This window comes from Pelophylax lessonae (assembly GCF_965119305.1).
Source record: "Pelophylax lessonae genome assembly, chromosome: 2".
Lineage (NCBI taxonomy): Eukaryota > Metazoa > Chordata > Amphibia > Anura > Ranidae > Pelophylax > Pelophylax lessonae.
This window is the reverse complement of record NC_138769.1, coordinates 129,648,522-129,666,222: the sequence shown is the minus strand read 5'-3', so window position 1 is coordinate 129,666,222 and position 17,701 is coordinate 129,648,522. Positions and strand designations below refer to the sequence as shown.

Sequence of the window (17,701 nt, the reverse complement as noted above, 5' to 3'; positions counted from 1 at the left end):
CTCTGCCACCTCCCGGGCAGCCAGGACACTCTTGGTGCCCCCTTGATTGACGTAAGCCACAGTGGAGCACATCTTACGTTTTGACTCAGCTGAATAAGATTGTCCAAAGATTTTGGATCCTTGTTCCACTTGACAAGAATTTCTCTTTGCAGAGGTCTCATGTGGAACTGAGCAAACGGAACCACCTCGAAGGTAGACACCATCAGACCTAGCGCTCGCATGAAAGTCTGCAGAGAGGACAGATTGCTGGATAACAGCAAGCGAATCGCCCTGTGCCACTTTTGCAGCTTTTCCAGTGGGAGAAACACCCTCGCTGAGTCCAGTGTCAGTCCCAGATAATCCAGTTTGGAAGATGGGACCAGAGGAGATTTTTTTAAAAATGATGTTCCAACCGAACTATTGCAGAGTCCGTACCGTGATTGACAAGTCGCCCAACAGCACTGAATGGGAGTCTGCTCTTGAGAGATTGTCCAGGTACCCCAGTACCGCTATTCCCCGCTGTGGCAATAATGCCAATACCGGAGCCAACACCTTGGTGAAGACCCTGGGAGCAGAGGCGAGACCAAAGGGTAATGCCACAAATTCATAATGTTCCTCTCCTACAGCGATGCAAACGCTGGTGTCCAGCGTAAATAGGGATTTGTAGATATGCGTCCTTGATATCGATAGAGGCCAACAAGTCCCCTTGGTGTGGGGACGCCACTACCGTGCGAATGGACTCCATTCAAAACATCTGTACCCACACAAGCCAGTTTAAAGCCTTGAGGTCCAGTATTAGACGCACTTTGCCTTCTTTCCTGGGAACAGTGACCAGGTTTGAATAGAACCCCTGAAAGCGTTCCCGGGAGGGAACTGGCACGATCACCCCTTGTGACAGCAGCTCTTGTACCACCTCTCATAGATCCCTTAGCCAATCTGGAGATAGGCGCAGATAGAATCTGTCCGAAAGTCGAGACCTGAATTCGATCTTGTAACCCGATCGGATCAGTTAGTGGACCCATTTGTCCTGAATCAAGGAGGTCCATGGTTCTGGAAAGAAACAAATGCGTCCCCTCACCCCAGTTACAGGTGAGGGCGCCCCTTAAAGCAGGAGACTTGTCTGCAGATCTGGAGGGACCTGCTCTCGGCTTACCCGACCACGTCTTCTTGGAACCCCCAGATGATCTAAATGGCTTAGATCCTTTCTCCTGCGTGCCAGGGGCACCAAAGAGCCGCCTGTGTGCTGAAAAATAAGGGCCCCATCTGTGACACGGAGACTTGCCCTTAGTGGACTGAGGAAGAAGAGTACACTTCCCACCTGTAAGCCCTTTGATAAGTTCATCCAACAAAGAACCAAGAAGGGGTTCCCTGTAAATGGGAGATATGACCGAGCCTTTTTAGAAGCTGGTCCACAAACCAGCTTTTTAGCCACACCATGCGTCTAATGGTCACCCCTACCGCTGAAAGTCTAGCTGCAAGGGGGGCCGCATCACATATAAATAGTAAGGCTTGGACCATTTTGTCCGTTCGTTCTGCAAGGCCAAGGGGAAGCTGTTCTGCTTCCAAATGACTTTTTAGTAACTTTGCCAATTCGATTATGGTCTGGGACACCAGAGTGATAGCAAAGACTGGTCTAAGCATTGAACCCGCTATCACATGTAAGTGGCGGGACAGGGTCTCAATCCTTATATCAACAGGGTCTTAAAAGACCGGACACTCCTCCACCGGGACCACAGTAGATTTGTTCTGTCTGGAGACTGAATGGTCCACCTCCGGTGGAACAGTCCATTTATTAACTACAGCGTCCGCAAAGGGGTAGCGCCCCTTAAAGCGCTTCAGCACCACAAACGTGTTTAAGGCACCCCCACTGTTCAGTGACAATTTTGTCAAAAAGTTCTGGACAAGGGAAAACCTTGCCCTACTTCTTGGATTTGCGTGTGCCACAAGACACCTGCGTCCCTGATACTGTAGAATCATCCGACATTTTTAGAGTTTCCCGCACTGTCGCTAAGTGCCTCCATCAGCGCGTTTTCCCACATTTGAGGATAGTTTATCCTCGCCATCAGAGTGCGATGATGCAGACCCCTCAAGGCGACTCGCGTCCGTGGCGGCCATATCAACCTCAGAATCTGAAGACAAGGATCAGGCAGGTGAGGGCAGTGGGAGCATTTTACTAGTCCTTTTTTTAGGATCAAATCAACTTTTGACAAGGCTTTCCAAAACGGGCATTAGGGCAGACAAGGGTTGCGACCCGGAGGTCGCCACAACACCAAGGAGGGGATCTGTAGGTGATACTGGCTCCTGGGACTGCAGGTTATCCCAGGGACAGCACAGTGTAACTTTAAGAATACTGCAAAAAAAGGCCCCACACAGCATCACCAGCGGTGATACAAGTCTCAGCACACTAAACTGCAATATAGCAGTGGGAGAGCGACCTACAGGGACCCCAATTGACTCACCACCACCCAATATCAGGGAAAGCAGAGCCGGCCAGAAATGTGCAGAAAAAAGATCTTCACAGGAAGAGGAAGTATCTGGGTCAGCACTAGAGTTAAAGCATTGCCACTCACTGCTGTACTTTGTTCTCGGACTACGAGACAATGGCCGCCTGATGCATTTCAATGGGGAGGCCACAACAAAATGGCTGCCCAATGCATTGCAATGGGACATTACTAAGAGATGGCTGCCGAGCCTAATACTGCTGATCTACTGGAAAATGGCGTCATCCGCGGCACACCTGCGGTCTACAGGATCCCCTAAGAGATCCAGCAGTCATCAGGCATAGGGGACCCTCACCAGTGGATCGTGCGATTAGCGGCACGCATGCCCCCCCCCCCCCGAGGGCCACCATCTCCTGCTACAGCCCCTTTACCGTACCAGACTAAGGTGGGGACCCCCTATGAAATAGTGGGGACCCCCTATGAAATAGTGGGGAGGGTGAACTGAGGGGGGAGCCTTGGATGGTCGCTAGGGGAAGTTCCCTAGGGACCCCACATACAAGGGGGGGACATGGGGGATAACCCGAGGGTCCGAATGTCCCAGGGAGGGGCCCATGTCCACCCCGAGACTGCAATAGATATGGGGGAGGGGGGGCACTATGCACCATACCAACGACATTCAGGTGGGCGCCACTCTGGACAGACCACCTCTACACCCGGGGTGGGGGTGCTGATGGCAAAGGGGTACGCTGCGACTCAAGACAAACAAGGTCATGTGCATCCTGGCGAGGAGTTTCACTCGCAGGCCAGCCCCCATCCAGTAGGCACTATGTCGTAGTGAGACCTAGTGTGGAGCTGCGACCTGCACACGCTCGCTGATGAGTGGGTGTATACCCCCAGGGACTGCCCCATAGGCGTGGTAAAGACTTTTCCTGCCTAGTGTCCTACTCCTGAAGAGGGGGGGGAGCATTACCCAATGGTTAGGAAAAATATGGAGCTGCATCTGTCAATGAATGATAGAGCAAAAAAAACAGACCACATGCACCTTTTTTTTTTTCCAAGTAGGCTGGAGAAGGATTAGAAAAGAGCGTCAGAACCTTGTTCTCTTATTCTTTACCATAGCAAAGTCCTAAATTCAATGCTTCACTCAAAGTTGTGCAAACCCCCAAAAAACAGACAACCAGGCAAATCTGCCAACCACACACACACAAAACTCCCTCCCCAGGGGGAACAGCGAAGCTTAAACCGCGGCCACCAAAACCTTGTAGCCACAACAAAGCATTTCAAGATGCGAACACATTAACAGTAAAAGTGTGCACAGAAGACCAGGTAGCTGCTTTACAAACCTGAGACCGACACCTGCCGTCCTGAAAGCACAAGAAGCACCAATCGCTCTGGAGGAGTGTGTGGTGGTAAGAAGGTCAGAGTTCAACCCTTTATAAAAAAAAAAAATAGAAACCTGATCTGGCGAAGCCCTCAAATAATGGAAGAAGATGCCACCAGGCCATTCTGGGGGTCGTCTGATCACAAAAAAGGCATTGGGTCTCCAGAAGGAAACCGTAGCAGACAGGAATACAGGAACCGCCCATATCAAATGAAGTGCAACAGAACCTTCTCAGGGAGCAAAGATCAAAAAACACAGTGAAGGCAGGACAAGGTCTTCAGCCTGGTGGAAATCCAAACACCTTTAGAAGAGGAGGGACACAGAGAACCTCTTAACCCTGTGTAAGATCAAAGAGGAAAAACCCTGGGGCATGGCCTGATGGCGGATCGAGCAACACATTAAGCTCTGAGCTCCTCGCTTTCTCTTTCCATCCTGCATGCCATCCTGCACCGATTGTCTTGGCACATACCTTGTTCGATTCATCGGGACCTTCGGGCACACCCTGCTATGGTGAAGATTAGCCCTCAAAAGCCTACAACATCGGCTGGAACGATGGACCGCTTCCTCAGTCAAAATGGCGCCGGTGACCTGCGATCCTCCACGGCCTGCAAGGCCCCTCTGCCTGTCGCAGCTTCACAGGAAGATCTTTTCTATTCCACGCTCCACTGCCTCCCAGATCTTCACCCCTCCTCTCCTGCATGTGAAGCCGATGCCTTCCCCCAGCTGGATATACAAGGTGAGCCTGTTGCTGAGCCCACCCTGGGTCAGATCATGTCAGCTATTCAAGATTGTATGGCCTCCCTTACTGTTCGGATTGAAACTATCCATATTGACTTTTCCTTGCTTAAACATGATGTACAGAATTTAAGGGAGAGAGTTGGGGCTGCTGAGGAGCGCATTAGCACTGTGGAGGACACTGTTCATCCCTTGTCAGTTATTGTGCGGGAAACTTCTGGTGAACTCATGGATCTGCGCGCCAAACTTGATGATTTGGAGAACAGGTCCCGTCGCAATAACTTGTGTTTTGTGAGGTTCCCTGAGCGCGCTGAAGAGTCTGCACCTGAGGCTTTCTTACTATCCTGGCTGCAATCTACTCTGGGCCCTAATGTCCTTCCTGCCTCCTTTGCTATTGAACGGGCTCATCGCACTCCTCCTCGCCCCCCCAGCTGGGGCACCCCCTGTTCCATTATCGCCCGCATCCTCAACTTTCAGGACAAGGTGGCTATCTTGCGAGTGGCCCGCCTAAAGGGTGAACTGCAGTTCAATGCTCAAACCATCCGGATTTTCCCAGATTTTTCGGCGGATGTCCAGAAGCAGAGGGCCTCATTTGCATCGGTCAAGGCGCGGCTCCGCGAACAAGAGATTCCTTACTCCATGCTGTTTCCGGCCAAGCTGAAAATTATCCATGCCCATAAGCCTATATTCTTCAACACTCCTGGCGAAGCATCTACCTGGCTGTTTGACACATTCGGTGGTTCTCAAATGCCTCGGCATCGATAACTGTGCTCCCCTGTGCCTGTGTTCCTGGACCCCTGATGCACTTTACTTCCTTGTTCCTGAAGTGCCTTTGTGAGATCTCCTCCTGCTCTGTCCCTACTGCAGGGCCTGTCAACCATGTTGTTCCTCTCCTGCTTTAAACGCTGCCCTTCTACTGGATCGTCAATGTCTGCTATCCTGCTTGTTGCTGAGGTCCCATAGCTGGTTCTTGGCTCCCTGGGGAGCCTCTGTGTGCCGGCATGACAGTTCATTTTTCTATTAACAGAGGAATGCAGAGGATGTCTGTGTTATATTTTTTTTCTCCCCCTTGCCCCCCCTTTTTGTGGCAGGCTTCTTTTTCTTGTCCTGCTCTCCCAGGTTGTTTTTCTTTGCCCCTATCCTGGGTTGATGTCTGCATCATAAGGGTTTTGACTGTTAACCGTTATTGGGATCCTAGGCTCTCTATGGTTGGGATGGAAGAGCGGGTGGGGGGATTGGGTTTGTTTTTGATTAAACTTACTTGGGTTTTCTTGCCACTTTCAGCTTGCTGGTGCTCCCTATCTGTTGCCCCCGTTGTGCGATTGCTTCTAGCCCCCCTCGGTGGTGTCTCTGGCTTCCTGGCTGGAGGTCACCTCAGTTCATAAGAAAATTGAAGTCAATATGTCTAATTCATTGAAAGTTATTTCTTGGAATGTCAGGGGTTTAAACTCTCTTCACAAGTGGTCCTTGGTCTTCTCCTTTCTCAAACAGTATAAACCACATATTATTTGTCTCCAGGAAACTCCCCTTACAGCTCCTAAATATTTAGCCCTAAAAAGAGCTTGGATTGCTCGTTCTTACCACGCCTTCCACACCTCTTATTCTAGGGGGGTCTCTGTCCTTATTGCTAAGTCCCTCTCGGCGGAGGTGCTTCGGACCCGGAAGGCAGGTATGTCCTGTTATCCCTGCAGATTGGCCGGTCTGTTCTTAATTTAATCAATCTTTATATTCCCCCCCCCCCCCCATTCTCGGCAGACCTGCTACACAAAGTCACTTCTTTCATGCTGGATTCCCCCGGGGGCCAGGTTCTCTATGTGGGGGACTTTAATGCAGTTATCGACCCCGCCATGGACCGCTTGCGGGGAGAGGGACGTATTTTCCAGTCTCTACTGGACTGGATTCAGGTATATGGTTTAATAAATGTGTGGCGCTGGAAACACCCAGACGCTAGACAATATACATGTCACTCTGATTCTTTTAAAATTAGGTCTCGTATAGATATGGTTTTTGCTCCTTCTCATACCCTTCCGCTCATCACTGGGGCATCCATCCTTCTCCGTGGGATTTCGGATCATGCCCCAGTGCTGGTGGAAATATCTATTCTGCCGGCCTCCGATCCTCGACTATGGCGTCTCAATGCACACTGGCTGTCCGACCCGACGGTTCTGGGAGCCTGCACTAAGGGGGTCTCGGACTATTGGGAAACGAACCTGCTTACTGCGGATTCCCTGACGGTGTGGGAGGCGTTTAAGCCTTCTGCCCGGGATACCTTTATGTCTATTACCGGTATTCTCCGTAAAAATAATAAAATTTGCACTGAGGAGCTAGAGACTGCTATGGTTGAGGCTGAAGGTGCCTATGCGGACCGGTCCTCTCAGTATAGGAACTTGAGAGGAGGAATGTAGAAAAGAGACAATACTGTCCACACTGCCCCACCAGCGAGCTGGTCATATCCTCCAGGGGTCCCTTGCTTTTGACACAAACAGCCAGGTACAAGCGTAGGTACCCCTCTCCCTGATTTAGAGTCTAACGACTAAGGCAATACTCCTGCCAGTACCTGGAATGTACACGGCAGAGAGGTCCAGTAGATAAGGGTCGACCCACTGAAGAACGTGTGATTCCTCCAGCGCCGCTATGACACTCCTTGTACTGTCCTGCAGTTAGACATGGGCCACCACAGTGACGTTGTCAGATAGGATCCAGACTGGGCACCCTCAGAGAGGATCCATTTATCGATCTAGACCCAACCTGATTGCATCCAGCACCAGTACATAGGTAGGAAGCCGAGCCACCTTTGGCCTCAAAACGATCTATCCCCAGCCAGATAGGGCAGTGTTTGTTGTGATTACCACCCGGTGGATGGGAAGAAAGGACTTCCCAAACTGTAGGGAGGGGGACAAAAACCACCAGAGTGAGGCCCTAGCCAACTGACCCAGGCAACTCTAGTTGAGCATGGAAGTGGGAGAGTGATCCTATTGGCTAGAAATTCTCTCTGCGGAACTGTTACATGGAACTGCGTATGCCGGACCATGTCAAAAGGTGGAAACCATAGGACCCACACAACCTGCATGCAAGACCGCAGTGAAAACCGTCTGCAGGAGAGGAGCAGCAGGACTGCCATTCGAGCTTCTGGAGCTTGCCCAATTGGGAGAAACTATAAAACCTTTGCCGAGGCGAGGATCAGATGCAGATACTTGACTTGAGGTCAGGTTCAAGGCAGGCCTTGAATTTCAGGTCTCATTAAAATGCACTGTGACCATCACCTAGTACGTGTGCGCAGAATAAGTTTCCACTAGCAGGGGACGTTCGTCCTGTTGGCATTCACTCCCAATTCCCGGGTTAACATATTGGGATCATCAGTGAATACGGGGAGAAGGTGCCTCCTTCTGATGTCTGGTGCCTTTGATTTTATACGCGTGTATGACCCCCTATAATAAGGGGTCCACAGCTTCTGGTAAGCGCATATACACTCTGGGTGATTTGGTGGTGGTGTATAGTGTTATACAACACGTTTATCAAGTGTTTACTAATATCTGGATATCCGCTGCTACACAATATGGACTGCTTTATGGACACTTTGATATGATCTGGTTTATTTTTGATTTTGTCAGTTTATTGATTGTGCACTTATTGTATCACTACAATTTTTTGCACTTTATCACCACAGTGTTTTTAGTCTAGCACAATCATATATTTAGTAATAAGTATATTTTTTGTAAAGATTTCTGCTACCTGCACCATTAAACCGCTTTCCTAAGCAGCAGCAGCTCCTTTTGTTGTGAAACCAGAGCGCCGTTGTAACCAACATGTGATCCAAGATGGTGACCACTAGCCGGCTTCACCTTGATTAGGTCATCAGTAGCCATAGTGCCTGCACTGCAGTGCCGTTGGAACACACAGGAGCAAATGGGGGTAGAGGAAAAACACACCATTCTATTACCACCAGCTAGTGCCAAATAGTCTCAGGCGCCCTCAGAAATCCACTATTTGCTATGTAGAGCCCAGGCTAGCCAGGGCAGGAATCCAGCAACTTAAGGCCAATTGAAATAAATTAAATTAAAAGGTTAAAAAGGAGCACTAGTGTACTGCCTTTTAAAGCAAGAGGGAGGGAATGCACCAGACACTTGCAGTCAGGGATAGGAACCAGGGGATCCAGGGGCATAGAATGAATCCCCTCCCTGTGTACAGTCACTATAGATACCATCTACCAGGTCCACGCACCATTCTGTGCCACTCTACGAAGGTACAAACTTCACCAATCTTGGTGGGCACACCACTAGGGCCTTCGACAACACTACTACCCATTCTATAGGTCCACAGCTGGACCTATAGAACACCTAGCTGGTCCACCCAGCAATATGGATCACATGGGGTTCTGTTGAATAGGGTCCAACAGCAACATTACAGGCCTTTCCCAGATGTCCAATTTGGGGTCTGGGAACTATTCCCCTTGGCAAAATCTCTAGGTAACAGATGCCGATAATCAAGTTTCTTATTTCCAGGTGGAAAAATTTGAGAAATAAAATAGCTAAAAGAAATTAATCTGTGCAGAAACTGCACAGACATGATCACTCAAGACACTAGCAACTGGGAGGGTGTCTTGCATCCAATCGCCTGAAGGTGGCAGCATAGCCCTATCATAATGGATATGAAGTTACCCTGTGTTCTGGGATGTTCAATAAAGAAAAAGCCCTAGTTCAATGAGTGTCAGAGCATACACCGGTCTAAAGACCATTGCCCATCCCCATCCTTGGGCCTGTCAAATACAATGGCAAGAAAAAAGTATGTGAACACCCTGGATTAAACTTAATTTTTTTCCCAGTTATTTGTCATAAAATTTGATTTGACACTTGTGTAAGTCACAAAAGACATACACAATGTGCTTAAAAGAGAAGTTCGGGATTCCAGAAAACACAAATATTTACCCAGGTGGATGCAGCATCGATGTGACTGAATACAGCGGGAGCGAGCCGCCAGGAAAGGGGAGTGTCTGGCGACGTAGGTCTACGTCGTCAGACCTACAAGAGCCACTTTGCCGCAGTAGAGCTCTAGTGAGCAGTCGGCAAGTGGTTAAGCTGATAACACACAAACAATTAAAATTTTTTGTGTCTTTACTGAACACACCCATTAAAAATTCAGTGTTGGAGGAAAAAGTAAGTGAGCCCTTGGTGTTAACAGCTGGTTGAACCTCCTATGAAAGAAAGGACTACAAGCAAGCACTTTCGTTAGTTTTGGATCAGACCTATTGAACATTTTAGGAGCAATTTTTGACCAGTTCTTTTTACAACACTGTTTCAGCTCAGTCACATTTGCAGGACACAAAGAAATTAAACCTATAGTAAACTCTTTATGAAAAAAGTTTCCCTCTGCAAGGCAACGACATAATATGCTAGTATGTATCACATACTAGCACACAATGAAGGACTTCCCTTAAAACGAAGACCTCCAGCAGCGTGCTGTGACCGCTGCAGGCTTCCATCTTCACCTGGTCTTCCTTCCAGGTTTGTAGGCTGTGGCTGTTTGAATGGCTGAGCTGCAATGACGTCACTCCGCCACATACGGGCAGGAGTCTTGGTTGCAGGCACACAGCTCTGAAGGAACGGCATGGGTATGTCGTTCCTTTAGAAAACTTGCGCTAGGTGATGTCACTGGCTGCTGCTCGCTAGAATCTCTCCTAAAGAGTGCACGTTTAGGAAATATTAATTTCACCTACAGGTAAGCTTTATTAGAAGCCTACCTGTAGGTAAAAACAAACAAGAGTTTACTACCACTTTAAGGGTTCTGCTTTAGGCTCTAGTAGATCTTTGTACACTGACAATCCCTCTGAGTGCAGGCAAAGAGCTCATCACAGCTCCATAGAAGTAAATGGGGAAGTAGAAGTCCCAGGATCTGCACATCACACAAAACCCTCATGTAAAGAGTGGAAGCAGCCTAGAGACTTCATCCAGGCCATAACCTTGACATGTTTCGCCCCGCCCATGGGACTTGTCATGAGAATCTTTACATGGTGGAAACAGCTCCTCTCACGGGCTTGGCTTGGAGCAGGAGCCATTGGGGGTGGCACTGAGCAATTCTGTGTATCTATCGACACACACAGCCCAGGGCAGTAGTGCACCTGCACGAGTGTGCCCATAGCACACGGCTTGCTATGGGGGCATTTAGAGAAGAGGAGCAGACAGAGCCGGCAGGGGACCCCAGAAGAAGAGGCAAGGGGACGCTCTATGCAAATACCATTGCACAGAGGCGGCAAGCATAACGTTTAATACTTTTAAAAGGAAACAAAAAAAATGACTTTACAACCTCTAACTCTGTTAGGACAGACCATGTTCAAATCTAGTGTATAAATGATAGCAGCGATCTGGCAGAACAGGGCAGACAGGCAAAAAAATTTAACAGTCCACTTTGCAGTATTAATGGGAGGATTTTTCATTGATGGAATTTCCAGAAAAGAACTAGGAAAGGTAAACTGCAATTTTTAAATATTTCCTAAAGTTATGCTATGTGAATCAGAACTATAAAGTACAGCTATGGCCAAAAGTTTAGAATGACACAAATATTTTCACAAAGTCTGCTGCTTCAGTGTTTTTAGATCTTTGTCAGATGTTACTATGGTACAATGAAGTAGAATTACAAAGCCTTTCATAAGTGTCAAAGGCTTTTATTGACCATTACATTAAGTTTATGCAAAGAGTCAATATTTGTAGTTTTGACCCTTCTTTTTCAAGACCTCTGCAATTTGCCATGGCATGCTCTCTCAATCAACTTCCGGGCCACATCCTGACTGATGGCAGCCCATTCTTGCATAATCAATGCTAGGAGTTTGTCAGAATTTGTGGGTTTTTTTTTTTGTTCACCTGCCTCTTGAGGATCGACCAGGATTAAGGTCTAGAGAGTGTACTGGCCATGGACCCAAAATTTCAATGTTCTATTCCCCAAGCCACTTAGTTATCACTTTTGCCTTATGGCAAGATGCTCCATGCTGGAAAAGGCATGGTTTCCCACCAAAAACCGTTCGTGGATGGTTGGGAGAAGTTGCTTTCAGAGGATGTTTTTCTACCATTCTTTATTCATGGCTGTGTTCTTAGGCAAAATTGCAAATGAGCCTACTCCGTGGGCAGGGAAACAACCCCGCACATGAATGGTCTCATGATGGTTTGCTGCTGGCAGGACACAGAACTGATGGTAGCGCTCACTGTTTCTTCTCCGGACAAGGATTTTCTGGATGCCCCAAATAATCGGAAAGGGGATTCATCAGTGAAAATCACTTTTACCCCCTGTCCTCAGCAGTCCAATCCATGTAGCTTTTGCAAAATATCAGTCTGTCTCTGATGTTTTTCCTGGAGAGGAGTTGCCTCTTTGCTGACCTTCTTTACACCGCAGATGCACTCACACCTGCCTGCTGCCCTTCCTAAGCAAGCTCTGCACTGGTGGTGCCCAATCCCACAGCTGAACCAACTGTAGGAGACGGTCCTGGCGCTTGCTGGACTTTCTTGGGCACCCTGAAGCCTTCAAAAATGCAGTAGAAATGTTTTTTATGGAATCAAGTTCATTTTCATGTCGAGGGACTTTGCAATTAATCTGATCACTCTTCATAATATTCTGCAGTATATGCAAATTGATAAAAAAAAAAAAAACTGAGCCAGTAAGAGCTTTATGTAAATTGATGTGTGTCATTCCCAAACCTTTTGGCCACGGCTGTAGATGTTATTCTAATTTGGATTCAAAAAAAAAAAAACACACACACCTTAGATTTCTGTATAGTCTAAGAACTTACTTCACTGTCATATGTTACACATGTCTGTGTGGAGGCCTCTCTCTGTTCAGATGGTTTCGATGTAACTGTTCCTTGTTGCCAGTCTTGGAGTTGCCGGGAAAGCACTTCCACAACAATTAAAGTTCCTTCTAGACGATGTATTAGTTCTTCTCGAGATGCATTGCAAAAGGTCTCCTTAGAAAAACTAAAGACAAAACCACTATGAAAAAACTTAATGCAGACATAGCCGTTCATTTTCTAAAAATAGAGTGCAAAATCTGGTGTAGCTCTGCATAGAAACCAATCAGGTTCCAGGTTATTTTGTCAGAAAAAAGAAAGAAAAAGGGTTGGGACTTTAAATGAGAAGCAATGCATAAAATAGGCCATACATAAAGATAATATATTAAATTAGAAACGTTTATTTGGCTGCCATAACATATCCCCTGTAGCACATATATATATATATATATACCAATGGGATGACATAATGAAAATTGTTACATCGCCAAGTTAACCACTTTACCACCGGAGGATTTTGTAGTCTTACATCCAGGCCACTTTTTGCGATTCGGCGCTGTGCGACTTTAACTGACAATTGCGTGGTCATGCAACACCGTACTCAAACTAAATTTATGTCCTTTTTTTTTCCCCACAAACAGAGCTTTCTTTTGGTGGTGCTTGATCACCTGTGCGATTTTTACTTTTTGCGCTATAAACAAAAAAAGAGCGTTTATTTTGAAAAAATAATTTTAACATTTTTTATATGAAATTCCCCCCCAAAAAGATGTAAAAACCAATTTTTTTTTAATTTTTGGCCAATTTGTTTTCTGCTACCCATGTTTGGTAAAAAAAAAAAAAAAAATCGCAATAAGCGTATTTTGATTGGTTTGCGCAAAAGTTATTGCGTTTACTAACTAAGGGAAAGATTTTTGGTGTTTTTTTTTTTAACGAGTAATGGCGGCGATCTGCGATTTTTTTTGCGGGACTGCGACATTGCGGGGGACAGATGGGACCCTTCACTGACATTTTTGACACTTTTGGGGGTACCAGTGACATTACTGCAGTAATCAGTGCTATAAATATGCACTGTTACTGTAAAAATGACACTGGCAGGGAAGGGGTTAATTTTATTGGAGAGGGAGGGGTTAATGTATGCCTGGTGCTTACTAACGTGTGGGGGGGGGGGGGGAGGTGACTGAGTGAGCCAGGGACAGATCGGATGTTCCGATCTGTCACTCCCTGTCACTTAGGAGATCCGCCCGCTCTGTTTACACAGGCGGACGGATCTCCAAACTGGATTCCCCGACGATCGGGGCAGAGCAGCGGCGATCGCCGCCGCTCCTCCCCTGGCCCGACTCCTGCTGTGAATGAAAACAGCGGGAGCGCGCCGCCTACAGGGGAGGAGTCTAGCGACGTAGGTCTACGTCGCTAGACGATAACGAGCCACTGTGCCGCAGTAGCAGCACAGTGGCTAGTGTTAAAGTGGTTAAATCAAGATCAATAACAAAAAACATGATGGTACAATAGAATACATACAATGAGTAGGTTAAACAGGTGGATAAGTCATGGAAGTGGAATGTCATAAAAGATGAAGTATATTCAGTAACAAATTATCATAGTTTGCTCGACGCGTTTCGTAGAGCGTGTGCTACTTTCTCAGGAGCCAATGCACAATAGAGCATCTAAAAAGAAGGTACATCATACATAAAATATGGTGGACTAAATCTGTATGTCAAATAGTAGGACCAAACAGGGGGGGGGGGGGGAAGAGGAAGGAAATCCCCACCTGGAAATATGGTCCATAATATTAATTTACCTCAAAACCTGCACATTGCAATGTGTAAATGGTGGTGGCCCAGGACTGTAGCAGCGTCTAAAAAAATCCCAATGGGAACTGAGGGAGTAAAAACTGGAGGCACATGTGTATCCAGGGACCAACAATAGATATAGAACACCATAGAAGTAAATGGAGTGGTGGAATGGGCAAGGCAGTGAGGATTCTGGGGATGAAAAAAGCAAAATGAGGAAGTATATACATATGAAATGTCACATGTAAGGTTGTGCCAAACGCATACGAAAAGGGACTGATTATATTGGGACAAAAAAAAAAAAATACAAAGGAAAAAGGGAATGCTGTAATATATAAGTTCACCAAGAGTAAGAGTATATATGTACCATTAGTAAGATTGGAGTGACCAGCAAAACAGCATGGAGAATATACAGTGGGTACGGAAAGTATTCAGACCCCATTAAATTTTTCACTCTTTGTTATATTGCAGCCATTTGCTAAAATCATTTAAGTTCATTCTTCTTCCTCATGAATGTACACATATCACCCCATACTGACAGAAAAACACAGAATTGTTGACATTGTTGCAGATTTATTAAAAAAGAAAAACTGAAATATCACATGGTCCTAAGTATTCAGACCCTTTGCTGTGATACTCATATTTAACTCAGGTGCTTTCCATTTCTTCTGATCATCCTTGAGATGGTTCTACACCTGATTGGACTTGATTAGGAAAGCCACACACCTGTCTATATAAGACCTTACAGATCACAATGCATGTCAGAGCAAATGAGAATCATGAGGTCAAAGGAACTGCCTGAAGAGCTCAGAGACAGAATTGTGGCAAGGCACAGATCTGGCCAAGGTTACAAAAAGATTTCTGCTGCACTTAAGGTTCCTAAGAGCACAGTGGTCTCCATAATCCTCAAATGGAAGACGTTTGGGATGACCAGAACCCTTTCTAGAGCTGGCCATCCAGGTGAGAGAGGTAAAGAAGAACCCAAAGATCACGGTGGCTGAGCTCCAGAGATGCAGTCAGGAGATGGGAGAAAGTTGTAGAAAACAACCATCACTGCAGCCCTCCACCAGTCGGGGCTTTATGGCAGAGTGGCCCGACGGAAGCCTCTCCTCAGTGTAAGACACATGAAAGCCCGCATGGAGTTTGCTAAAAAACACCTGAAGGACTCCAAGATGGTGAGAAATAAGATTCTCTGGTCTGATGAGACCAAAATAGAACATTTTGGCCTTAATTCTAAGCGGTATGTGTGGAGAAAACCAGGCACTGCTCATCACCTGTCCAATACAGTCCCAACAGTGAAGCATGGTGGTGGCAGCATCATGCTGTGGGGGTGTTTTTCAGCTGCAGGGACAGGACGACTGGTTGCAATCGAGGGAAAGATGAATGCGGCCAAGTACAGGGATATCCTGGACAAAAACCTTCTCCAGAGTGCTCTGGACCTCAGACTGGGCCGAAGGTTTACCTTCCAACAAGACAATGACCCTAAGCACACAGCTAAAATAACGAAGGAGTGGCTTCACAACAACTCCGTGACTGTTCTTGAATGGCCCAGACAGAGCCCTGACTTAAATCCAATTGAGCATCTCTGGAGAGACCTAAAAATGGCTGTCCACCAACGTTTACCATCCAACCTGAAAGAACTGGAGAGGATCTGCAAGGAGGAATGGCAGAGGATCCCCAAATCCAGGTGTGAAAGACTTGTTGCATCTTTCCCAAAAAGACTCCTGGCTGTATTAGATCAAAAGGGGGCTTCTACTAAATACTGAGCAAAGGGTCTGAATCCTTAGGACCATGTGATATTTCAGTTTTTCTTTTTTAATAAATCTGCAACAATGTCAACAATTCTGTGTTTTTCTGTCAGTATGGGGTGCTATGTGTACATTCATGAGGAAGAAGAATGAACTTAAATGATTTTAGCAAATGGCTGCAATATAACAAAGAGTGAAAAATTTAATGGGGTCTGAATACTTTCCGTACCCACTGTAGGTGATAAGTACCAAAAATAAAAAAAAGGTGGCCAACGTGGATAGGGAAGTAGCTAAACAGTGGTTGGAGTACTAAAATATATAAGGGTGAAGGAGAAAAGGATGAGTGAATAAGAATGAAATGGTGATACATGAACACCAGAATTACCTCATTGCCAGCACTGATGTCCATGATAGAAAGGTCCATAAATACAGGGAGTGCAGAATAATTAGGCAAATGAGTATTTTTGAGGATTAATTTTATTATTGAACAACAACCATGTTCTCAATAAACCCAAAAAACTCATTAATATCAAAGCTGACTATTTTTGGAAGTAGTTTTTAGTTTGTTTTTAGCTTTAGCTATTTTAGGGGGATATCTGTGTGTGCAGGTGGCTATTACTGTGCATAATTATTAGGCAAATTAACAAAAATCAAATATACAGTATACCCATTTCAATTATTTATTTTTACCAGTGAAACCAGTATAACATCTCAACATTCACAAATATACATTTCTGACATTCAAAAACAAAACAAACAAATCAGTGACCAATATAGCCACCTTTCTTTGCAAGGACACTCAAAAGCCTGCCATCCATGGATTCTGTCAGTGTTTTGATCTGTTCATCATCAACATTGCGTGCAGCAGCAACCACAGCCTCCCAGACACTGTTCAGAGAGGTGTACTGTTTTCCCTCCTTGTAAATCTCACATTTGATGATGGACCACAGGTTCTCAATGGGGTTCAGATCAGATGAACAAGGAGGCCATGTCATTAGCTCTTCTTCTTTTATACCCTTTCTTGCCAGCCACGCTGTGGAGTACTTGGATGCGTGTGATGGAGCATTGTCCTGCATGAAAATCATGTTTTTCTTGAAGGATGCAAACTTCTCCCTGTACCACTGCTTGAAGAAGGTGTCTTCCAGAAACTGGCAGTAGGACTGGGAGTTGAGCTTGACTCCATCCTCAACCCGAAAAGGCCCCACAAGCTCATCTTTGATGATACCAGCCCAAACCAGTACTCCACCTCCACCTTGCTGGCGTCTGAGTCGGACTGGAGCTCTCTGCCCTTTACCAATCCAGCCACGGGCCCATCCATCTGGCCCATCAAGACTCACTCTCTTTTTATCAGTCCATAAAACCTTTGAAAAATCAGTCTTGAGATATTTCTTGGCCCAGTCTTGACATTTCAGCTTGTGTGTCTTGTTCAGTGGTGTGGTCTTTCAGCCTTTCTTACCTTGGCCATGTCTCTGAGTATTGCACAACTTGTGCTTTTGGGCACTCCAGTGATGTTGCAGCTCTGAAATATGGCCAAACTGGTGGCAAGTGGCATCTTGGCAGCTGCACGCTTGACTTTTCTCAGTTCATGGGCTGTTATTTTGCACCTTGGTTTTTCCACACGCTTCTTGCGACCCTGTTGACTATTTTGAATGAAATGCTTGATTGTTCGATGATCACGCTTCAGAAGCTTTGCAATTTTAAGAGTGCTGCATCCCTCTGCAAGATATCTCACAATTTTTGACTTTTCTGAGCCTGTCAAGTCCTTCTTTTGACCCATTTTGCCCAAGGAAAGGAAGTTGCCTAATAATTATGCACACCTGATATAGGGTGTTGATGTCATTAGACCACACCCCTTC

At 46.3% G+C, this 17,701-nt stretch overlaps 1 protein-coding gene across 1 annotated transcript in view; it reads right to left on the bottom strand.

Moving 5' to 3' along the window:
- The window catches only part of SPAG5 (sperm associated antigen 5), a 374,185-nt gene that overhangs the window by 325,551 nt on the left and 30,933 nt on the right, over positions 1 to 17,701 (bottom strand). Inside the window, exon 4 of the mRNA XM_082245996.1 lies at positions 12,311 to 12,494. Coding sequence (XP_082102122.1) covers positions 12,311 to 12,494 — 184 coding nt within the window. The remainder of the gene's footprint in view (positions 1 to 12,310; positions 12,495 to 17,701) is intronic.